This window comes from Symphalangus syndactylus, chromosome 9 (assembly GCF_028878055.3).
Source record: "Symphalangus syndactylus isolate Jambi chromosome 9, NHGRI_mSymSyn1-v2.1_pri, whole genome shotgun sequence".
NCBI lineage: Eukaryota > Metazoa > Chordata > Mammalia > Primates > Hylobatidae > Symphalangus > Symphalangus syndactylus.
In genome coordinates, this window is record NC_072431.2 from 86,948,143 (window position 1) to 86,974,143 (window position 26,001).

The window sequence follows — 26,001 nt, forward strand, 5'->3', positions numbered from 1 at the left end:
CCGTAAACTTTGAATAACATTGTGGGACCCACACAAAGGGCCACTAATGATGCTGGAAATACTCCCAAGAAGCAGAGAAAAATCATGATATTACAAGGGAAAATTGAATTGCTTGATACGCACCACAGATTGAGGTCTGCAGATGTGGTTGCCCACCTTTTCAAAATAAATGAATCCAGCATAGGGACCATCGTAAAAAAAGAAAAGGAAATTCATGAAGACATCATTGCAGATATGCCAGCAGGTATGAAAACCTGGCACTTTTTGTGGAATACTTTTTTATCTCATATTGAAAACACAGCTTTTCTTTTTTTTTTTTCTTTGAGACAGAGTCTCACTCTGTTGCCAGGCTGGAATGCAGTGGTGCAATCCCGGCTCGCTGCAATCTCTGCCTCCCGAGTTCAAGCGATTCTGCCTCAGACTCCCGAGTAGCTGAGATTACAGGAATGTGTCACCACGCCCAGCTAATTTTTGTATTTTTAGTAGAGATAGGGTTTCACTACGTTGGCCAGGATGGTCTCGATCTCTTGACCTCGTGATATGCCCACCTTGGCCTCCCAAAGTGCTGGTATTACAGGCATGAGCCACCGTGCCTGGCCGAAAACATAGCTTTTATGTGAGTGCAGTATTGCTAGAACAATGGCATACCTACAGACTCTAATATGATTCTAGAAAAAGCAAAGTCATTATATGATAACTCAAAGCAAAAGGAAGGTGAAGGATCTAAAGTTGGAAACTTTAATGCCAGTAAAGGATGGTTTGATAATTTTAGAAACAGGTTTGGCTGAAAAAAATGTCAAGATAAGAAGAGAAGCAGCTCGTGCTGACCAAGAGGCAGCAGATGAATTCCCAGACACCATTAAGAAAATCACTGAGGAGAAAGGATATCTGCCTGTACAGGTTTTTAATGCAGGCGAAAGTGCCCTGTTCTGGAAAAAAAGCACCACAAAGGTCCTTTATTAGTAAGGAAGATAAGTGAGCACCAGGATTTAGGGCAAGAAGTGATAGGCTAACTCTACTGTTTTGTGCAAACACATTTGGATTTATGATCAGGATTGCCCTTATCCATTAAAGCTTTAATCCCCGAGCCTTGAAGAGAAAGATAACACCAGCTGCCAACAAGAAAGCCTGGATAATGAGAACCTCTTTTCTGGATTGGTTCTGTCAGTGCTTTGTTCCCAAAGTTAGGAAGTACCTTGCCAGAAAGGGACTGCCTTTTAAAGTTTTTTTTTTTTTTTTAAATTGGACAATGCCCTTGGCCACCCAGAACCCCCTGAGTTCAACACCAAGGCATCAAAGTGGTCTACTTGCCCCCCAAAACAACATCTCTAATTCAGCCTTTAGATCAGGAGTCATAGGAACTTTAAGTCTCATTACACACGACACTCTATGGAAAGGATGTCAGCACTGTGGATGACTTTAATAGAGAGAACACTGTGAAATTCTGGAAAAGTTATGCCACTGAAGATGTTACAGAAAAAGTCATGAAAGTCATCGAGCCCCAAACAATACATTTCTGCTGGAGACAACTGTGTCCAAATGTTGTGCATAATCTCCCAGGATTTATGACAGAGCCAATCAAGGAAATCATGAAAGAGATTGTGGATATGGCAAAAAAAAAAAAAAAAAAAAAAAGGTGGGGGGTAAAGGGTTTTAAGATATGGATCTTGGAGAAATTCAAGAGCTGACAGACACCACGCCAGAGGAACAGAAGATGACTTGATGAAGATGAGTGCTTCTGAACCAGTGCCAGGTGATGAGGAAGAAGATCTAGAAGAAGCAGTGCCAGAAAACAAATCGATGTTAGACAACCTGGCAGAACGGTTCTGATTGTTTAACTGCTTTTGACTTCTTTTATGATAATGAACCTTTCTAGATATGGGCACTGAAACTAAAGCAAAGGATTGGTAGAAGAAGGATTGGTACTATATAGATACATTTTTAGAGAAAGGAAAAAGCAAAAACGACAGAAATTACGATGTATTTCCATAAAGTTACACCAAGTGTGCCTGCCTCTCCTGCCCCTCTTCCACCTCCTCCACCCTGAGACAGCAAGACCAAACCTTCCTTTCCTGCTCCTCTTCAGCCTATTCAAAGTGAAGACAACCTTTATGATGATCCACTTCCACTCAATGAATAGAAAATATATTTTCTCTTCCTTATGATGTTCTTAATAACGTTCTCTTTACTCTAGCTTTCCTTATTGTAAGAATACAGTTTATAATACCTATAACCTAAAAAATATTTGTTAATTGACAATTTTTGTTATTAATAAGACTTCTAGTCAACAGTAGGCTACTAGTAGTTAAGTTTTTAGAGAATCAAAACTTACGCATGAATTTTCGACTGTACAGGACTCAGCGCCCTAATCTTTGCATTTTGAAGAGTCAACTGTACATTATTGTAGATCTACAACACATCCTTATTTTTAGCACTGGGAATATTTAAGCATTTTTCTAAGTTGTTGAGTTCCTACACTTTACACTAGAGGATTGTTCTTTTGTATCTTCAACTTCATTTTTTCCTCTAATTTTATGCATTCAGTTATTTGTAGTTGACTTCGTTTTCTTGAATAGGTAATATATGGCCATAGAATAAAATTCAAGTGGTGTAGAAGGCCATAAAATGAAAAGTCAGTTTTTCTCCCACCTAACCTCCTAGCCATGCATTCTCCCTTTCTGGAGACTGTCATCTCTACTTCCCTTCCAGGGAGATTCTATGCATATGCTGGGGAATGTACATATATCATCTTTAAAAATTTTTAGAGACGGGGGTCTTGCTATGTTGCCCAGGCTGGTCTTGAACTCCTGGCTTGAAGACAGCCTCCTACCTCTGCTTCCCATAGTGCTGGGATTACAGGCGTGAGCCACCGTGCCTGACCAACATAAACTCTTTTTCCCTGTAAACAGTAGTGTGTTTTACACACTGTTCTTCACTTTTTTTCTCTTAAAAATATATCTTAGACATTTTTCATGCCAATTTAGACCTGTGTTTTTCTTTCTTTATTGTTGTTAGTGTACCCTGTTTATTGCTCATGATTATACGTGAATTGAGGGGCTGGGGTGTCCTCATGCTTTTTAATAACCCCACATGATTTCACTACTCCACTTAGTAAATGTATCATTTATTTAACCAGTGCTCTACTGCTGGACATTTAGACTGTTACAGATATTTTTCAACTATCAACAAGGCTGTGATGAAGATCCTAATATATTAGTAATTTTAATTAGATGTTAATGTATTGGTAGGACAAATTTCTAGACATGTGTGCTGAGTCAAAGGCATGTGATTTAAAATATGAACCGATATCACCAAAGTGCCTTTCATAGAGAGTGAATCAAACTTCCACCTACAATGGACAGGAAGGTCTATTTCTCTACACCATCCCAAAATACTGCTAAATTTTTTGATTCTTGACATTCTAATGAGGGAAAATGGTATCTGACTATAGCGTTAATTTATTTTAAAAAATTGTAAATGAGATTATCTCCTTGTCTTTCCTTTTCTGGGAACTATCTATTTATATTCCTTGCGACTTTTCTATTAGGTTGTTGACTGATAATTTCTTACTGATCTATGGGATCTCTTCTGATGTTGAGAGAAATAGTCTTTATGTTATGTATTAAACATTACGTTGCTTTCAGTTTGTTTATAGTATAGTTTGTCATGCAGAAATTTAAAAATAATATTTGACTACGTCAGATGACTTTTATGACTTTGAGAATGTGTGCCATATCTGTATCAACATTCTTTAGTGCATGATTAAAAATAAAAATTATCTTTTTCCTGTTTAAAAAAATTTACATTCAGGTTTCTGATCCAGCTGGAATTTATTTAGTGTAATGAGTTAGGTTAGGGATCTAACTTAAAACTTTTACAGATGGCTACCCAGTTGTCTTAATACAATTTGTTAAGTAATTGTGTATATTTTGTAAACTTACCCTCTACAATAGGGCATATGTGAAAGATGGACTAACAGTAGTCATGCACAGAGAACAGTGTATTTTGCCTGTTCAATGAGTACATGGCAGGAAAGCTAAATGAGTAGTTTTTTTTTTTTTTAGATGGAGTTTTGCTCTTGTCGCCCAGGCTGGAGTGCAATGACGTGATCTTGGCTCACTGTAACTGCCGCCTCCTAGGTTCAAGTGATTCTCCTGTCTCAGCCTCCCGAGTAGCTGGGATTACAGGTGTCCGCCACCATGCCCAGCTAATTTTTGTATTTTTAGTAGAGACAGGGTTTCACCATGTTGGTTATGCTGGTCTCGAACTCCCGACCTCAGTTGATCTGTCCACCTCGGCCTTCCAAAGTGCTGGGATTACAGGCGTTAGCCCCCATGCCCAGCCATGAGTAGCATATTCTTGAACATATTTAAATGTGCTCTCTAGAGTTGTAGGAAGAAATATGTTTTTCTCAAATATGTAAGACAGCATTCTTCAGAGGCATGTTTTTACAGAAGAAATACAACAGAACATTGACGTTTTCCAGGACCTAGCCAAGATTCTTGACTGGGATGTGGGTGCTTGGTGGCCTGCAGCATTCATTCATTCTCATGCAGTGACCCAGTGCACTGTCCACATTGATGTGAGGCACCTCTAAAGCATTCTGATTTAACTATCACAACAACCCTGTTACGAATTACCATATGTCACAGCCTTTAGATCTAGAAAATGAGGTTCCCCAAACCTTGTTTGTTCAATCTACTCAGGCTATGGTTATTTTCCGTTAAAATTGTAACCCATTTGATCAGAAGATTTGATGTTATATAAATGTTAGTGGAAAACAAATGGGAAACTTTATCTTATTATTTAGTGTTGAGATATACGTATTTTGGAGGAGTAGCTGTCTGGATGTGATAAAAAGAATCATTTCTGTAATGGCACAAATAGCACAAATCCCTGACATATGTATGGCATACTTCACAAAGATGCTTTCTGATCCATTATCATATTTGATTTTCAAAAAACTACATAAAGTAGATCCAGGTCATAACAAGAAAAAGAAGAAAGAGGACACGGTCAGATTTATTAAAGGAAGTAGTTCCCAAGGAATTGGTTTGGATGAATGAGATCCCTTATTCGCTAATTTAAAAAACAAAATCCCATTACCACATGATCTAGCAATCCCACTTCTGTGTATATATCCAAAAGAATTGATATATACAGCAGGGACTTGAACAGATATTTGTACACTCATGTTCATAGCAGCATGATTCACAATAGCCAAAAGGTGGAAAAAACCCAGGTGTTCATCAACAGAAAAATGGATGAATGGATAAATAAAATATGGCATATATGTATATATATTTGTTTATATATATAATATACACACAATGAAATATTTTTCAGCTTTAAAAAGGAAGAAATATTTTATATACATATAAAGGAATAATACTATATATATTTGTATATATATGTGTGTATACATATATATCTACATAATGAAATATTATTTAGTCTTAAAAAGGAAGTAAATTCAGACACATGCTACAACATGGATGAGCCTTGAGGACATTATGCTAAGTGAAATAAGTCAGCCACAAAAAGACAAATATTGTATAATTCCACTTACATGAAGTATCTAGAGTAGTCAAATTCATAGAAACAGAAAATAGAATGGTAGTTGCCAGGAGTTGTGGGTGGGAGAAACGGAAAGTTATTGTTTAATGGGTAGAGTTTCTGTTTTGCAAGATGAAAAAGTTCTGGAGATTGGATGCCCAACAATGTGGATATACTGAAGCACTGAAGTCTACACTTAAAAATGATTAAGATGATAACTTTATGTTATGTGCATTTTCCATAGTAAAAAACAAAATCCCTTTTCCAAACCCCATGTCACACAAACCTGTCCAAAAACCTCTTCATTAACAGTGAAAGTGAGGTCTAAGATGTCTGTGATGTTGTTGTCCTTCATCCACTGCAAGCTCTGGTGGAATTCCTCATCCAAATATTCCAGGTCACTCAAATCACAGGGCCTGGGTGAATTCAGTGAGAAAGGCAAACAGAATTACCGAACAAATGGTACCCAGACCTCACTCCAAAATGTGGTTATATCATTCCTGGCTAAAACATCACAGACTTATCCTAACAATTGGATACTCTTGAATCCACTGATGAATCAGATCATTCAGTCATTTTAGTTCATTCAATGATTTTCCTTTGAAAAGCAAATGTGAAATTGTTTATAATAACAAACATGAAATAATTATTGACTCATGGACTCTGCATGAAAATTGGAGAAAACTATCATTTTAAAACAATTATGCTATAAACAGATCGGTTCTACTTAACAGTTTAATGCAATGTTTGTAATATTATTATAATTTTATGTAAAATGATTCATCTCCATGATATGACATTTTGATAATAGAATCTTCCCCTACAACAACAACAAAATCCCCAAATATCCTTTTATTGTGCTAAAAAATGTATGTGATATCTAAGCACTCAGAAGAGGAAGGCTCCATAACCCTAACAGGAATGGTTAGGGCAAAACAGTGACGAAAGGGTCAGTGGCACCAGAGAGGTCGGTGTCCTTGCCCTGCAGACAGGGCTGGGGTGGAAGCGTGGTCTGCAAAGCACTTACAGTCTCAGGAGTGCCTTGTAGAAGGGTCTCGTGAAGAAAGCGTCAAGAAGGTACTGATGGATCAGAGCCAGGCCCAGGATGCGACCGCTAAACCTGAACCTGGAACACAGACAAGGCAGAGAAATGGGCAAGTGGAAATTTACATTGTTAAATATTTTAGTTTGCACTTTTATTTGATGTGTTTGAGCATTCATCTTAAGCTGCTTAAGGAATCTTCTCATTGATGACCCAAGGGAGGCGCCTGTTCTCCCCCTCCTTATGCTTTACCATGAACAATACCTGTGTGCTTGTTAGGGACTAAAGGATGCCTCCTCTCCCTGACATGTAGCAGACTTGAGTCATTTTTCCAGAACCTTTTTCAGACCGGGGAAAATGAGGACCCAAGAAGAGAAAAGCACTGGGAAGGGGAATTCAGGAATCTTAGATAAAAAGCCCACACTGAACTGGAGGAGGACCTAGATCCAGTGACACAGAGGGCTTTCTGGATGTGCGTCCTTACCCATTGAAGCATTTTATCTACATTACCTAAGGTCCATGCTGGCAGGTGGAGGGTTTGAGTATGGAGCCCATATGGCAGTTGTGCTTGCAGACAGTGGGGAAGAGTTACATATAATCACAATATGGTAAGAGATCAGCTGAATGAGCATCAGTCTTTAAAATAGCCAGCCACATAAAAGACAGAACGAGGTCACTGCTAGGAAGAACTGGCCATACAGATCTGGCCACCTCCAGATGTAAGTGCCCTTACTGATCTAAATGCTTGTCGGAGCATTGACTTCCTGAGCATTTTGCAAGTAACCTGCTTAACAAAATGCTGAGGCTACCTGGGCTTGGTTCCATTGTTGCCTGCTCCTAAACCAGCTTCCTGCCTGCCTGGTCTAGCACCCTAAGCTTTCCCCACCATGTGGGCCTCGCCTATCTCTGGCACCTACTTTCATAACTGGAGTCTTCCTGGTGTCCACTCTAAGTAGGTTTTCACCTAATCAGGGATTTAGTGGTGAATTTTCTCAGATCCTCCCTGGCAGAATTTCCAACTAATCTATCTCCATTGTCTTTTATGTGGCTCTTTTTAGACTCAGAGGGTTTCCTACTCTATAGCTGCTATAAAGATGTTAAAATGAATAATTATCTGATTCCATAGAATAAATATATTTATAAAAACACTTCAAATTGGTATGTTTGAAGTAGTTGATTCTTTTTCCATGAAATAACGTGCTAGTGTTATTGACTCTGAAGAGACTAGAAGCAAACAAAACCTCAGTGAAAGTGCTATGGGGCACTGTGGATAGGGGGCCTCTGGGACAATGGGTCCTTGGGCCTGGGTACCCCACCAGTGCTTCATTCCTGGGTGCCCTTTCCCAACCACCCCATAACTGACCAGTCCCCAAGACAGTAACCACATCCTGTGTATAAAGTTATCTTCTACCCCAATAGAAGACTGGCTCACCTACTCTAAATAGACTCTAGGGCATTGTAACCAATGCTTCTAACATGATAGTAGGGTTGTGGCCATCTAGGTCGAGATGACCGAGATGATCCAAACCTGGAAAAGACTAAAGGTCAGCACAGAGGTGATGGGCCCGTGGCTTCCCCACTTAGAGGTGGCCCCGAGGGTCCAGTAAAGAGAGCTGGGAATCAAAGCAGGTAGTAAATATATGCAGATATGGAATAAATGATAACATTAAATGAAATTACTATTTTCAGCTTAGTGCTAAAAAATTAAATATCTCAATGAATTACAAATTTTCTAGCAAAATAAAAATTATTCAAATTTATTCAGGAAGACGTAGAAAACTTAAATAGACCGATAACCACAGTTCCAAGTAGAAAACTTTGAGGACAAAGGACTATCTCCAAAATTGATACTGGGACTGGATATATATATTTTTAAAGACATGTTCTTTCAAAAACTCAAGGACAGAAAACCTTTCTGCTATTTCAACAGTTCCAGAAATCAGAAAAGGGTGGAAAACTTCTTAATTCATCTTTATGAGCTACCGTAAACACAAAGTGGAACCTGGAAAAGATAAAACAAGAAAGAAAACTAGAGAAATTGCACTTGTACATAAATCCTAAATTAACACAAGAGAATTGAACCTACTAGTTCATTCCCAGAACAATGGAAAATGATTAGGGATGTTTAATTAGATAAGGATAGTTCAATATTAAGAATTCTATTACTAAAATCAAGTATAAAGTCAAAAGACAAAAATCGTACGACTTTTTTTTGGTTACAAACTGGAAAGTTGCTTGAAAATATCCATCACCAATTTCTGGAGAAAAAAAATCTTTGTAGTAAACCAGCAATAGAACAATGCTTCCTTAACAAAATAAAGCACATCTATCTCAGCAATATATTTAGCAGTAAAAATACTGATGCTTGTTACTACCACTCTTCACAATATTCTGTCAGTTCTAGTCACTGCAGTTAATTATAAATGAAAAATTGGAAACAGATTAGAAGTAACTTTATCAAATGCCTACTGGGTCAAGGCACGTTATTTACAATATCTCATTGACCCTTGCAACAATTCTATTTTATGGTTTTGGTCATCTCCATTTTGCAGATTAAGAAACCGAGGGTCAAGAATTAGCCCCAGGCAAGTGGTTCAGTGAGGAAACTGACCCACATCTGCCTGACACCAGACCAGGCCTTTTCCTTTGTGTCTACTTTGAGACGTGAGCGATGGAGACGTTGCTACTCTGGGTTCTGGGGCCAGGCTGCCTGGTGTGTGATATTGTGCAAGCGTTTAACCTCCCTCTTCTCAGTTTCTTCTTCTGGAAAACTTCACTATTTAAGTGTTACCTATTTTTGCTATTAGTTTTTTATGTTGGCTACCAACATCTCTTGTGCTAATTAGATATATTTTGGTTCAGGTAATCTTCAACCAGCTTAAGCCCTCTAAGGCCACGGTGGTGTCTCAAGGAATCCAGGGTCAGGAATGCAGCTGGGCCTCAGGAACTCCAGGGACATGAGTGATAATGCCCTCCCTCATCCAGTTTCTCCCTTTGGCTCCTCTAAGCTCGTTTCTCCTCTCTCACTGCCAACACCTCCCACAGTTTACATCCCAGAGTCAAGCACAAGAGAGACCAACTTGACTCCCTCTGACCTAGGTCTAAATTTTCAGCATGATTCTCTGACTGTTCTAACTCAGGTTGGATGCCCACCGGATCAATCATGAGCAACCAGGGAGGAAATGAGTCTCGAGTAGTTTGCAGCAAGGACCACTTTGCAGCAAGGACCACTCTCAACCCGGGGGTGGGATCACTGTTGCATGCCTCTCAACCAGGGGTTGTGGCGATGGGGTTTCCTAGCACAGGGGACTGCAGCACAAACTGCCAACAGAGAATTGTGTATTTACTTTGAATTGGGTAGACCATAAGGTGGAATTTCCAAAGTCAGAATTACACTGGTTTCTCAGACTGACATGGGCAACAGACAAGCCATATCTTTTTTTTTTTTAAATAACTGTGCAACAAAGCTATGATAACATGGTTTGGCTTTACATAACCACAGACGGGATGACTCTAAGCCAGTCCCATATATACCGTAAAATATATTCCAGAGCCATGAACTATGATCTGGGACATGTTTGTATAAAGCAAAATACAACAACTGTACAATTCAAATCTAAAACAATAGCTGATGGAAAAAAAATAGCTGATGAATTGCTGTGTGTGCAATTCCATGAATAAGAAAACACCTTCTAGTAATGGTGCACCTCCTTTATTTATCTTCTATATTTATCTCCCCTAAACTAAACAATTGCTTGTGGGGAAGTTGATTACATTTGCTGTTAACACAGGTTACAAACGAGGAGGAAGTATGAGACAGAAAGAAAATACTTTTCCTTAGTCTCTGGATCTAAGATAGTGTGTCTAGATATGAAGAAACTATCCCAATAATTTAAGCAAAATTAAGCGCTGAGGTTTCGAGCTAAGTTACTTGGCATTAATAGAGTTCAGAGGATAAACTAAAATAAGACCCTACAGGAGTGGTGGAGCCGCTCCCCCTGCCTGTGGGTGTGAGTCTGTTACTTAAACACCCGGCCCCAGGGCCCCGTTCGAGAGCCTGTGTGTGTGAGCTTGCAGGGCTTTGCTCACTCCTTTCTCTCCATGGATCTCATGAGTCTCGACTGATACTGCAGGCCAGCCCTGCTCCTGGGGTGTAGCACTGCTCCCCGCTTTTTCTGTGCTGACATTCTGGAGGCCATGCTTGAACGCAGCTTCTACCGTCTCAGCCTCTGCAACTCAGCACATCACAGACGTGTGGTTCGTGGGCTGCCTGTGCTGGTGCCGCCGCTGCCCGTCCAGGCTGCAGCCCCGCATCTGTGCTTTTTCCTGGCCTGTGCTCAGTTTTACTTTGCCAGGAGGGAGTGGCTGCTTGGTGTTGTCCTGCTTTCTTAGAGGGGCCTCGCAGAGGAGTTGCCTGGGCCCTAAGAATTTACAGGGACTGCTTTTGAAGTTTGCTCACCGTCCTTTAATCCCTAGGGCAGCCAGGGCCTGGTGGGTGGAGGGAACAGCTACCATGTTCATCTCTACCCCTCAGGCCGTGTTGGGCACCCAGGCTCCCTAGGCCATTCTTCTGCTTCTCGTGGGGGCTATTGTATCTGAAGGGCCCCCAGGTCCCTGCTCAGAATCTGCTTTCTGTTGTTTCCCATGTGTGTCTAAGTTCCAACGATGGGTGCCCTTCAACTCCTCTTCACAAGAGAGACCTCAGCCCTCAGGTACCCAGCAGGTGCACATGCACACGTGGCTGAGGAGAGGAGGCAAGGCGGGTCAGCCCATGTAGACTCCCAGCAGCGGGTGGTGGGTCCCAGCCTTTTCCCCATTCTAGCCACACCCGGATGGGTCAGGAATGGAGCCTCCCCTGGGCGGTGGAGGGGGAAGAGTCTCTCTCTCTGGCAATGTTTTTGGTGTAATTTGAAACCTCCCAGGAGATTCTGACATGCCATCACCGTAAGACATATTCCTGACTTTTAAGAAACACATAAAGCATATTTTTCTATTTATTTATCAATTAGAGATGTGTTTCCACCCATTTAGACCTGAGACCACAGAAACATTAGCAAAATGGCAAAATACCAAGAACCCACATTTAACAACAACCACCAAATCCTTTCTATTGAGGATCAATGAAGTCCAAGTCTCCTTGGTGTGGAAGGCATGCTCTGTTTTCCTTCAGATGAAGAGCACAGACAGTTCATGGTTAGATTCCTCAATCCAAACCACAGCCCTGTGGTTTGTGGGAACATTCCTGGACTCTGATATAAATTATTTTCATATCCTTGGTTTTAGTATGTTGCAAGTTTTTGCTTTTGATATCATCAACCCCTTCCCTCCTGCCAAAGAAAAATAACAGAATTGGTATTTTTTAGTGTGAAGTAAAATACAAGTGATATATAAAATATTTTTTAAAAAGTGAGTCAACTCTGTCACCCAAGGTGACATTTATGACCCTGAGATGACCCTTCCCTGATTACTAGTTGGCAAGAGCAGGGGCATACATACGTAGATGGGACCTTTGTGCCATCATGTTCCCACCGTGGTACAGTATGGACACCCTCGATACATGCAAATAGTGGTTTTCATGATTCTTTAATACACTGCAAAATATTTCTTTTTAGGAATGCTCTATGCTTGGTTCAGCCTTTTCCCCTCTGATGGAAACATATATGTTTTTCATCTTTATCTGTCTCCTCATAGATCCTGAGGGGAAGCCTGGACCCAGTGTGCACTGGGACTGTGGAGTAACTTTGGGAATGAGCAGATGTCACTTTTGGTGCGCGCACATCAGCACCTCCCGAGATGTCTGGGAGATGAACTTGACCTACGCTGAAGAAAACTACAGCCACTCTGACCTTTCAAAAATACATGGAAGGCTCTTATGGCAGGAGATCTGAAGGGAGCTAATGTTATTGGCAAGGATTTCTCATAGTTCCATCTGGGTTTTGCACATTTTAGTGAGAGTTCAAAAGGTAATGGAGTTTCACACATTTCCAGCCCATCTTCCCAAGTGGCTTAAAGGCCCCCAAAAGACTCAACCCTCCCCTTAAGCGCATTACTGTTTGTTGACTTGACTCCTCTTTGGGCCATTTGCCAATAATCCAAGGAAGGCAATGTGCTGTGGAGGATGGTATCACAAGGTCTGATGTAAGGCTGCCTTGATTTAGATCTTCTGACCTGTGTGACTTTGGGACACCTGTTTAATATCAGTTAACTCACCTGCAAAATGGGAGTCATAATGGCACCTACTGTATAGGACAGCTGCTAAGATGCTAAAAGCCCTTTGTACAAGGACTAGTGGAGGTCAGTCCACCTGAGAGTCTAATGAATTCCTATCCATAGACTGGCATGTCTAGTTTCTTACACCACACTCAGAACCCTAGGCCTAAAAACCCATTCTGAATTGAAGAGTGAAAACGTGGATTGGGCTGACAGTGGCTGGCCTGAAATTTCCTGCTGCGAACTTCTGCTCTGCTTACAAACAGCATTTATGTATCATGGTGCCTGGCACAGTTAAGGTCTCAATCAAGATTTGTTGAATAGAATTAAATTGAAAATTATCATCTGGTTTTATCCCAGTGGAGCGCAACTATACAAACCCACAGAAAATGTCTGAAATGTCATATACCATTTGAACCCTGTTTGACTAGGTTAATTGCTCAGATTTCCAATATCTGCAGTAGGTCTCCACCCAGGAAGATGGACAGAAAGCACAAACTGCAGAGGAGAGTTTAGGGGCTGAGTCAATGTATGGAAGGATGTGGCAAATGTTTTACATCAAGGGGCTGAAATAGCAGGTCTCCCTCTCCCTTCCTTCTCTCCCTCTTCAGTTTCTCCAATGAACTACTGTGGGGGAACATGTTTTAGCAGGAACTAGTATGTAATGGTTTCAGTGTATTTTTCAACAGATTATTTAAATGAAAGCAGTTTTTGTAATGACAAAAAAATGCAGTTGAGAAGTCTGCAAGAGGAATCTCTTATTTACAGGCCATGATTTATGGAAGGGGAAGCGGGATAGTTCGCCAAGCCGAGAAAATAAAAGACCTAATGATACTCTGGAAGGACATTTTGGATAGTGAAAGAAAAGACTTTAAAAGGCTTCTAGTTAATCCTTTTATATGAAAGTGATATAAAAATTGAGTGAAACCCTCAGTGCAGCACCCAGGCAATATGCCAAGTCTGAAAAGGCTCTGTAGGGCATTTCTGGCAGTTTGATTTCCCGGCATTAAACTTGGGCTGCTAAGGATTGATTCAAGCGGTCTCCTGGTTTGGGTGACCTTCTTAGTCTCTTCTTCTTGATCTGTTGCCCCAACAGATCAGGCTACTCGTCTCCCTCTGCTTAATTCTTGGCTTCTGCATCTTTTGATGCATCACAGCTCAGCATGAAAAATACTCCCTGATAAGCTTCAGACTTGGGAGACCCAAAGCTGGGCCTTCCTGCCTGGAGAGGTGATCACATGGCCTACTGGGCACTGTAAAGACGCTGGGCATTTGGTGATAATGTGCTTGGCTCTTGTGCCTTTGGTGAAGACAGGGGGGTTGAGGCAGATGCAGGAACACCTGGCAGGACACTGAGGTATGCTAAAAACCCTGCACACAGTCGTTAGTCTATAAAGGCCTCTTCTAACCACTATGGCATCTTCTGGAGCACAAATGTCTGTCGAAACAAGCACTGTACTGGCAAATTTTAGGGGTTCACACATTTTGTTGGGTCAGTCAATGAGGCCAGAGGGTTGCTATAAGTGCATCCATGCCTGGATGCCTCCAGGACACCATTGTAATGTCCTGTTTCCTCAGCCATGACTCTGGGGACTGCATTCACCTATGCATTGCCTACCACCTGCAGGTTGACAGCCAGGTGGTTTGTGTCAGCTGAGTTCTAGAAGATTCTTTCTGTAGCAGTCATGTTTTCTATCTCTGATGATTCCTGGATCTTTCCCAGATACTGCTTCCCTGGTAATGGACCAGGACTTGCATGGGTTAAGTTCCTTTAAGGAGCCTTTTGCAGTTCTCAAAAGAATAGAGTTGGTTCCTCAGCCTCGGAACTATTGATGTTTGCTTTCCAATGTATTATAGCATGTTTAACAGCATCTCTGACCCCTACCTACTAGATGCCCAGTAGTACCAGCCTCCCAAGCTGTGACAACCCAAACTACCTCCTGACATTGCCAGTGTCCACTGGTGGTGGAGAGTCATGGTGCAAAATCAACCTCTCTTGAGAACCACTGGAATAGAGCATAGGGTGTGGGAAAATATATCTAAACAGGTGATGATATACTCCTTTCTAACTTGCCTTTCTTGAAAACTTGAGGAAGGCTGCCTGGGCCCTCCGAGGCAATGCAGGTCTTACCCCTAAAGCTTTGTGCTCCACTCTGCATATCTGAGCAGCTTTTCATCATTCTCTGAATCTGTAAATGTACTTCCTACCCCACCAAATATCATCTTTAACTCCCACCAATAATTTGGGCTCCAGGTTTCTTTTGGGGAAGTGATGAGAGGGGAGAATAATTCCTTCTGAATGCGCCAGGGAGCGTCAACATTGCTGAGGGGATGATGTAGGATCTGAGTAAAGAAAAAGAGTGAGCTCCTGGAGAATGAGCATCACAAGCTGGGGGACAGCTTAGGGGATCTAAGGTGGGAAGGTGTGTGGTTTGTTTGAGCAATGCAAAGAGGCCAGTGGGGGTGGACCCCAGAGAGAGAAGGGGGAAATGGCAGAACATGAGTTTGGAGAGGCACCCAGGGGATAGATCATGCTGGATTTGGCAGGCCATGGGAAGGACTTTAGATTTCGTTCTAAGTATGATGGGAATCCAGTGGAAGTTTCATGTAGGGTCTTTGGAATGAACCGATGTGTTAAAATGATCACTCTGGATGCTTCATGGAGAGAGGTGAGTCTGGCAAGAGTGAAGGCAGAGGCCTGTCTGGAAGCTTCTGCATCCAGATGGGAGGTGATGGTGGCTCATACTGGGGGTGGTAGTGGAGGTGAGGAGGTCAGAGTCTGGATGTATTCTCATGATACAGCCAAGGGAATTTACTGATGCATTTAAGGGGAGAGATGAGAAAAAGAGAGGCACCAGGAACAGTCCACGGCCTTGGGCCAGAGCAACTGGGTGCCATTTACTGATATGGGAAACACCAGAACAGAGGGCTTAGAGGAGGAAATGGAGAGTTCTCTTTCAGACATATTATGTTTGTGCTGCCTATTTATATCCGAGTGGAGCTGTGGAGTAGGCAGTTGTACTGAGGAGTCAGTACCTCCGGGAACAGGGCCGCACTACAGATGTCACTGTGGGGCCATCAGGATGCAGATGGCATTTGAAGCCAGGCATCTGGACAAGATCATGGAGGAAGTTTGTGCAGATGGAGAGGCGGACCCAGGGCTGAATGTTAATTGATGCAGCATTCGGGGATCTGGAAGATGAGAGGCAACAATAAGGTACATGAGAAAGAACAGGCGGCAAGGCTGGAGGAACAGGGATGTGGAGTGCATGGTGCAGGAAGGAGGCAGAGGCCGACTGTGTCAAGTGCCTCTGAGATCAGGTAGTAAGCGATCTGAGAGTCACCAGATGGCTTCGGCAATCTTCATGAGTGGTGCAGGGGAGGAAGCTGGCTGGAGAGAATGGGAGGAGAGGCAGTGGAGAAAGCCAGCACAGATAACTCTTTCTAGGAATGTGCCTCTAAAGGGAAGCAGTGGAGTGGTCAGTGGAGGAGGGCATGACACGGAGGTTTGGGTTTTTGTTTTTTCAATGTGAGGGAAATTGTAGTGTGTTTCCAATTTCAACAAACTTATCAAGTGCCTACTATGTGCCTACTAGGTGCATAGGAAGATCCTAAGGTACCGATTCATTTTGAGTTTACAAGCTAGGAAGGGAGATAGACACAGCAATGCAGAATCTCATCACCACAGAGCAAGTGGTGGAGAAGAGGAGTGCACAGGGTGCTGTGAAAACTCAGGGGAGGAAGCATAGCTTGGCTCTGGGGGGTTAAATCCAGGCAGGCCTCCTGAAGGAGGTGACAAGTGAGGTAGGCCTAAGAATTAGCCTGGAAGAATGAATAGAAATTAGTCTGCTTAAGAAGACGGAAAGGCTTTCCAAGAAAATAAAATCACATCGGAAAAGAGTCAGGAAAGACAATGGGATGTGTTTAGAACAGCGTGCAATTCATGATTACTAGAGCATACAGAATGAGGAAGGACAAGATGTGAGATAAGGTTGTGGACAGAGACAGCAGGAGGTCCTGGAAAGTCTTATTTTCCATGCCAACAAGTTCACCCTTTAAATTGTAAACGATGAGAACCCATTGACAGGTTTGAACAGGGGAGTGACATGCTTGTTTTGGCATTTTTAAAGAAATCACTTTGCACCCATATGAAGGATATAGATTTTAGGAGGGGGCAGATTTGGAGGTTATTACAATGTGTCAAGGGGATCATGCCGAACATTTTGGAGGTAAATCCGCAGGACAGTGAGCAGCAGCACAAGAGAAGGATGACGGGAAGAAGTGGCTTGGTGGGAGAGATTAATTGTTAACTTGGAGGAGGATCAAAGTGGAGATGTCTAGTAGCTATTTTGATAATAATGTTTGAAGCTCAACAGAGAGGTGAGAGCTTAAAATATAAATTCAGAATTCATATGTTAGTTTGGAGAGAAGTTTATAAAGCAGTAAACTTTGATTACATAGCCATATTTTATATAAAGTTATATCTGTCTTTCCATCCATCCATCCATCCATCCATCCATCCATCCATCCATCCATCCACCCATCCATAAAAGAATATGGAAAAATTTAGGTCAGAAGAATAATGGCATTTATTTCTGTATGGAGATATTTTCTTATGTATATTAAATTTTTTCATAATGAGTGTACCTTACTGATGTGATAAAACTATATTTATTTACTTATAATAAAGATATAATAAAAACTAGGTGACAATGGCATTTCAGAATCTAAGGCGGTAGAGTTTCAAATAGGAGTTTGTATCTACTGCAGTAAAGTGTCGATTAAAGTAAAGCGTGGGCTGGGCGTGGTGGCTCATGCCTGTAATCCCAGCGCTTTGGAAGGCTGAGGTGGGTGGATCACCTGAGGTCAGGAGTTCGAAACCAGCCTGGCCAATGTGGTGAAACCCCATCTCTACTAAAAAAAAAAAAAAAAAAAAAAAAATTAGCCAAGCATGGTGGCACAGGCCTATAATCCCAGGTACTTGAGAGGCTGAGGCGGGAGAATCGCTTGAATCTGGGAGGTAGAGGTTGCAGTAAGCGGAGATTGCACCACTGCACTCCAGCATGGGTGACAGAGCGAAACTCTGTCTCAAAAAAAAATAAATAAAAATAAAAAAAGTAAAAAGTGGTAAGAGTTCACTAGCTCTGTTGATTAGATGGTCTCTGCTGCTCATGGAAAGGGCAGTGCTGGTGACGATTACTGAAATCAGACTTCAGTAGATGAGGAAGTGAGTGAGGGAGAGGAGCAGAGCAGGGGGAGAGCATGAAGTGTAAAGATCCATGAGAAAGGGATGACTGCTGGAGAGGTGTGGAGATGGGGACTGGTGGGCCTAGAGCCTGAGCGAGTAGGTCCACCTTGAGTGGAGGAACGGACTCCAGCGAGGGTGTTAAGGTTGGGTAGCATTGGTATTTGGGGTGAGAAATTGAAGTGGTCACCTCAGTGTTTCCATTTCAGTAGGGTCTGAAGTCATCTCACAGTGGACGTGATTTTGGTTGATGGAGGCTTTCGGGACAGTCAAATGGAAGATGCCCTCGTAACAGGACTGGTGAGCTTTGCTGTGGCACTTTCTGAGGTCAGAGAGTGTGATTTAGAATTGTATCCTTTCTTGGAATTATTTCATTTTCTCCAGGGCTAGAGCTATGGAAAACTACCCTGGCATGGAATGAGGAAGAGTGAGTTACAATACTAATCCACAGTGGCGTTTTGTCCTTCAGATGGGGTGCAAGCATGGAGCAGGGAGGGAATTGGGTGTGCAGGGAATGAAGGCGCTCAGGAGGCCTGGGATGAAGGAGGCCATGCCAGACTATGAGGAGACAGAGAATCCAAGGTGAGAACGAGCTTGGCAAGGAGCAGTGGTAGGGGGAGGAGGTGGGAACGCTGGCTGTAGAATGATTGACAGTGGGATTTTAGAGTTTTCAGTTTCTGACATGGCACAGTTCTGGGTGATAATGAGGTTGGGAGGGCCACTGTGGGAGCAGGTGGCTGGAGTGGAATGTAGGTCACTGCCACGGGGGTTAGGTAGGTTTGGTCTATTCTCTACACCCACTTTTATTCAGATACTGTTTTGGAGAATGTGTGAAGAATCTCTTCCCCAATGCCCCATAAAAATTGTTTAAATATTGCAGATGCAAGGCATGATTTATATTTGGTTTTCATAGCTTCCCTTTATGTGGAAACGGTTTTACAAATTAGCTGAGAAAACTTGAAGTTTTCTTCATCTGCCATGAAAGAGACTCTGCCAACACAGGATAATGACAGGATATTATCTTTGGATTGCTAATTAGCAACTGAAATGAATGTCTAGCCCTGGTGCCACCAAGTCCCCTCCATTAATATCTGCCCTGCAGGGGGGCAGAGGAGTGAGACCAGAGCTGCTTCCCCTCAATGTGGTGGGCCAAGTGTGCAGTGTGCCTCCCTTTTAGAGAAAGCACTTCTAAAAGTACCTTATGCAGACTCTTAACATACCCTCTGACTGTATAGAGATGGCAAATAACATACTTAGTATTGCTCTTCAATTCAATGAAAAACTAGTTGTGGTAAAATTGATCATTTGAAAGTGTGGATATTTTTTGACCCATCATTCTGGTTAGCTTGTGTTAATACTGAATGTATCAATCACATTTTCCCAGATTATAAGGATTAAGTTAGGTTAATGTGGAAAGGAGTTGAGGAACAAAGATCCAGGAAAATAAACCTTCTTATAAATATAGAGAACATTACCCCACCTTTGATTTCCTCCTGTGTCTAGATGTGTCCAGGTATGTTACCACTCTGGCCCTCAAAGATGCTTTCATTGACCTCTAAGGCATGATTCCTCCTTAGCTTCCAAGTATTCTTTACTGGGAGAGCTGAAATATTTTGTTTTGCAATATCACGGATGCTCATGACTGAGATTATATCTACAAGTCGCAAAAACGAAGTGCATTTAGTTATCCAGGGAAGCAGTCTTTCATGGTCAAACGACTGAACAATTCATTGGACAAAATTAATCAAAGTAGTTAATCAATGGACCAAAATAGCTCAGCTCTCAGTTTAGCTATTAACGTTAGCTAATAGCTCAGTTTTTAGTTATTTAACTTTCTAGCTATTTTACTGTTGTCTGAGCCTCAGTCATTAGTTCTCTACGTTGACTTTTTTGTGAATTTGCTTTATGAGCTCAGGCAAACAGTTGAAATTTTTTTCACCGGTTTCTCTGTTTACCTTGGGAGAATACTATCGATTTCTTCTCAGAGGATTTTGGGAGCTGTTGGAAAGATTGGTGAATCTTCTGTCAAAATCTGGTGTATTCTTTAGAAAGAGACACTCCAAAGGTTCAGAGTGAAATATAATACTGCATTATTAAACTTGGAGGTTTCTGTGATGGGAGGTATCTGAATGGGTTGAATATTGGCCCCCACAAGATATGCCCATATCCTAAACCCTGGAACCTGTGAATGTGATGTTATTTGGAAAAGGAGTCTTTGAAGATATAATGAAGTAAAGGACCTCAAGATAAGATGACCTTGGATTATCCAGGTGGGCCCTAATCCATCAACAAGCGTTCTTATAAGAGATAGAGAGGAGAGGACACAGGAACTGATGAGAAGGCCATGCGAGACAGAGGCAGAGACTGGAGTGATGCAGCCACAAGCCAAGGAGCCGTTGAAACCCTAGAAGCTGAAAGAGGCAAAAAAAAATGGGTCTCCCCTGGGGCCTTTGGAGGGAGTGTGGCCTTGCTGACACCTTGATTTTGGCCTTCTGGCTTCCAGAACTGAGAATGGCCAGTTTGTGGTAATTTGCTACGGCAGCCTTAGGAAAGTGAGGGAGCGCTCACCCGCAGCATAGCCCTCCTCCTTGCTTGTCCGGAACACCTTTCACTCAGCATAGGATCTTGTAATTTGTAAGTTGTTCCACTAAAGTAATATATTTAATTTCATGCAAGAAGAGAATTTATCTAGTTTTAGAATGGGATACTGTGTCTAGTTCCAAGCCCAGAATTATATAGAAAATTTGACCATAAAAGGCTGCTTGCCTGGATAACTAAAGTGCTCTGAAACCTGCTATATCCTCAAAAAATTTTTTTTTTTTTTGAGACAGAGTCTCACTCTGTTGCCCAGGCTGAATGCAGTGATGCGATCTCGGCTCACTGCAGCTTTGAACTCCTGGGTTCAAGTGATCCTCTCGCCTTAGTCTCCCGAGTAGCAGGGACCACAGGTGCACACCACCACACCTGGCTAATTTATTTTTTGTAGAGACAGGTCTTGCTATGTTGCCCAGGCTAGTCTCGAACTCCTGGACACAAGCAATCTTTCTGCCTTGGCCTCCCAAAGTGTTGGGATTACAGGTGTGAGCCACTGTACCTGGCCCTGCTATATCTTCATCTAACTGGATAATCCAGGAAGGTGAAGGTTTAGAAGTCTTAATTATTTGAGCTGCACAGACCAGAGAATACAGGAATGGCAATGCCATTGTGTTCCGGGCAGAACCCAGAGTGCCTTATTGACCCTTTAAATGTTATTATCTCTTTCTTACCTGTGATGCATTAACCAATGCACAATATTTCCATAAATCTGAGTCAGGTTAAAAAAATCAACTTGGGCTAAACCAAGCAATGTTTAGAATTTCCACTCATTCATTCATTCATTCATTCATTCAATCTTTCTACGAATAATAAGTTATCTATCATATGCAAGGCACTGTGCTAACTGCTGGAATACCTACTGAACATAATAGACAAGGCCCTCATGCTCCCATGGAGTGTATAATCTAGGGACATTATGCTTCAGGAAGATGTTAGAATTATTTAAATATGACCTAAGTCTAAACTGATGTAGCATTCTGTAATTTTCACATGAATGGCAAAATAATAATGGCTCTGACAACATCAAGTTGCCATGCCACACAAGATCTATGTACTGATACAATCAGGATACCAGAAATACCTGAAGCTATTTAAGTAATTGGTTCTGAATTAATTTCATAGATAGAGGGAAAATATGGAATGCATAAGCCAAATAATATACTAAATCAGTATAATATCGAGGCTTGTGACTATGTTCTATGATGCTTTATTGTTTTGAAGATTTACCTACTGATGATATTTTTCTTTAGATAATAGAATTTATTGATACTCTTTAAAATTGGACTATAAAGAGAAAGTCCTTAGAAGTCTGGATAGTAGGGACAGCCAGTGTATCCTCTGTTTTCTATTAATCATCTGAAAGTAGGAAGCCTCCCCTCTCCTCTGTACCCCTAAAGGTCTCAAGGCTGATCTGCTTTCAGCCTAGGCTGGAGGATCCATCTCCTGGATTACATCACACACTTCCCTAGAGGTCTACAGTGATTCCCATTTATCATTCACAATGATATTCCTGATCATTAGTTTTATATATCTCCACCAACCATCCCCCTTCTCAGATCCTGAGATCACTGGGCTACCTTGGTTCTGTTCTCAATTTGATTAGGATTGTACTTCTGTCCCTGGTCCACCTCTGCTAATGCCATTTTCAGTACTTTTTTCAGTTGTGTTATTCTTAATTGAGAATAACCCATGCTAGGTGGTTTACATTGGCCCCACCCCTCATTCCAGTTTCTGTTGCTGTCAAACTCTTTACCCTCCACCCCGCTGAATGTATCCCTGCTCTCATGAAATTGGGCTGAACAGAAAGATGTCTCTATACTTTTATATAATTTGCTTTTTAAACCTCTCCCAACAGACAAAAAGACTTTTGAATGCAATATATTGATTCTGTTAATTCTATTTGGCATTTAAATATTCAGGAAATGAGCTGATTTCATGGAAATTACATTTTCAGTAATTTAAATAATAGTTCCAATTTTGTTAATTTTCATACTTAGAGTCAAGCCTAAAAATTTCTCAGCCATGATGCTGCCCACATATTCCCACTGATTCTTGGGCTTGATATTGTTACTAGAGTGCTTTACTTTCCTTTGTCCTTGAAGCAAATTTCTAAGGTAGGCAGCATCGATGTTCATTTGTGTAATCATGCCATAATACATTCATAAAAAAGAATTTTGAATCAACAAATAAAGCCTAATTTTTAATCTCTATTTTATATTAGGATGCTGAAATAAGATAATGTAAAGAGTCTGCTCAAGTTAATTAACTCTGATTCCTGTGAAAACCTCCTCAGTTTAAATCCTGATATGCCAGGGAAATTTGGAGACTTGTAAATAGCATTTCGTGCCCCCGTACAGGACACAGGAGCTCCTTCCACCTCCCACTAATGCTTGCTTACATAATTTTGCAGTAACTTCTTTTCCAAATATTACAAGCACACGGGAGAGCTAGAGGTGAAACAATAGCCCCAAACCTGGATCTCCACAGTCTGTAGTAGGAACTTGTGAAAAAAAAAATTCTTTCAATTTTAGCTCTGCATGGGCATGTCAAAGCCTCTCCACTCCTCTCTTCCCATCTACAAATAAGGGATAATAATGTTAATATTTGCTTACTTACCTCACAGGAGAATGAAAAGAAAGAGTAATTTAATGTTAATAGGTTCTTTGAAGATGAAAAGTACTTCATAATTGCTAAGTTCTATTACATTTTTAAAAACCCATCTCAAAGATACCCCTCTTTCCTTATCCTCCTAACTTTGTTTAATTAAAAATAATTATCCTTTCTCAACCTCATTATTTAAGTACATAAGACTTCATGACGTTCCCACACAATGTATGTTTCCGTGCTTTACCCAGTGTTACTGCCTTCAGGTTTGGGCCTTTCGTATTTTCTAACTTCTTATATATTAGAGAATCTAGTGAAAACCTGTTGTGTCTGCCTGGGGTAGATTTCATTTCAGTGTGAAAACTGCATGAACAGCCAGCTTTTTTTCTCACACTCTTTGAAAGGCTCTTGATGCTGCTAACATCTAAGGCAGAATTTCTCAAAGGTGGTGGTGACCCTTCCATTGGTATCTGAATCCCTGGGGTGTTTGTTAAGATCTAGGTGCCTGGAGATCAGACTTTATGGGGTGGGTTATGGAAATCTGCATTTAAAATAAATTCTGCAGTTGCTGACTAAAATTTGAGAACCACCCATTCCAAGTCCTTCATCTTTTTTTAAAGATGAAAAACATAGTCTGAAGGTCAAAAGTGAAGTTTTTTTGCCTTAGGCATCACTCATTGCATTTTCCTCATGGATACTGGAAGGAGGGATGGAGGACAAAGGCTTTTCTAGAAGCTGAGAGTATGAAGGGCTCTACTTGGCCTCCTCTCACACCACCGCCTGCAGGCACATGCATCCTTGCCTCCTCACACCCCACTAATTAGGGGGGGTCTTCTTTTTATCTAATCCCCCTCATATCACTAGCCTCTCCCTCCCTCTGGTTCTTGCTTTCGGCACCTCTCTCATTAGTAAGTACATCCGCAATCTACACTTACCATTTATTTCCCTCGATCTCAAGGAAAAAGGGGCTGACTCTTTTCTTTTTTTTGAGATGGCGTTTCCTTCTTGTTGCTCAGGCTGGAGTGCAATGGCGAGATCTCTGCTCACTGCAACCTCCACCTCCAGGGTTCAAGCACTTCTCCTGCCGGGGCTGACTCTTTTTCAAAGTTAATATCTCCACTTGGGCTATCTATTCCCTTTCCCTGCCTCCTCTGGGCTCTGGGCTCTTCTTCCATCCACTTTTTGCTCTGTCTTATAATTCAAGACTTTCTCTCTCTTCTGACATTGTCTCCTCAAAGGCCTTGCATCCTTCTAGCGGCCCCACAAAGCCAAGCTCCCAGAAAGAGCAGTTTTCAGGGCTGTTTGATGCTGGTATTTAAAAATACGAGCAAGGCCAGGCATGGTGGCTCATGACTATAATCCCAGCACTTTGGGAGGCTGAGGCAGGTCAATCACCTGAGGTCAGGAGTTCGAGACCCCCCCTGGCCAACGTGGAGAAGCCCCTTCTGTACTAAAAACACAAAATTTAGCCGGGCCTGGTGGCACACACCTGTAATCCCAGCTACTCGAGAGGCTGAGGCAGGAGAATTGCTTGAACCCGGGAGGAGGAGGTTGCAGTGAGCCAAGATTGCGCCATTGCACTCTAGCCTGGGGGACAAGAGCGAAATTCCATCTCAAAACAAACAAACAAACAAACAAACAAACAAACAAACAAGCAGAACTGCCTTTGGAAAGTGAACACACAGTACAAAGAGTAAGGGGAAGCGCCAGCAATAACATCCCCACCACGGAGCTGTTTTTGGAATAAATATTAGGGGAGCGGAGTTTTGATTCTTTGCGGCTCCCTGTCCTCCTGGCACAATCAAATTTCCCTGCTCCTGGCTTTTACACCAAGGCCAGCATTGATGTCATTCCCTGTGCTCTGTGCACATTCTTGTGGGCTGAGTTCAGGGTTTGGCCGTAGGCTGGTCTCCTGTCTCCACAGCTAATAGTGGGTTTGGTGTAGACCCTGGCATCCCCACCAGTGGTTTGCTTTGTAATTTTTCCCTCTTGGCCTGTGGGAAGACTGAGGCATGGCGTCTGGAACTCCTGCACAGCTGCAGGCCTGCTTGGAGGGTGAGGTGGCTGTTGTGGGGCAGGTGAGAGCACACCAGGGCCATAGCTAGCCTCCAGCCTTCATGAAGAGCTCATGGCAACTCTGTGGGAATCCTTCCAGCAGCCCGCTTATGGCTGGAGACAGAGGTGTGGCTTCTATCTAAGCTTTTCCCTCTGACTCAGTCCAGGAGGCAACTGTCTTGGGAAGCAAATGATAACAGCATCTGGGAGATTCTCTTCTAGATGGACTAGCAGGGAATCAGGACATGAACTCAGTGGACTGACTGCACCGAGACTCACCTGGTCATTACTTGAAGGTCATTACTTAAAGTAAGTTCTTCAGTTGCCAACATTTGAAAACTAAAGTGTGTAGCTCAGTTATGCTGGTCCAATAATCAGAGAGGTCTAATACGTGAGTGTCTTAGTTCATTCCTGTGGCTATAACAAAATACCATGGCTTGAGTAATTTTATAAATAATAGAAATTTATCTCTCACAGCTCTGAAGGCTGAGAAATCCAAGATCGAGTTGCCAAAAGATTCAGCGTCTGGTAAGGCCTTGTTCTCTGCTCCTAAGATGGACACCTTGCTGTATCCTCAAATGGCAGAATGGGAAGAGCAAAAGGGACTAGGCCACTCCCTTCAACCTCTTTTATAGGGGGACTGATCCCATTCACAAAGGTGGAGCCCTCATGACTTAATCACTTTCCCAAAGGC

The 26,001-nt window shown here is 42.0% G+C and overlaps 1 protein-coding gene across 7 annotated transcripts in view; it reads right to left on the bottom strand.

Annotated features, from left to right (window-relative positions):
* The window catches only part of HECW1 (HECT, C2 and WW domain containing E3 ubiquitin protein ligase 1), a 473,895-nt gene that overhangs the window by 14,312 nt on the left and 433,582 nt on the right, over window positions 1-26,001 (bottom strand). For all 7 annotated transcript variants that reach the window (XM_055293321.2, XM_055293322.2, XM_055293319.2 and 4 more), the window contains 2 exons: window positions 6,584-6,682; window positions 5,843-5,972 (listed from right to left, as the gene is read on the bottom strand). In XM_055293321.2, coding sequence (XP_055149296.1) covers window positions 5,843-5,972; window positions 6,584-6,682 — 229 coding nt within the window. The remainder of the gene's footprint in view (window positions 1-5,842; window positions 5,973-6,583; window positions 6,683-26,001) is intronic.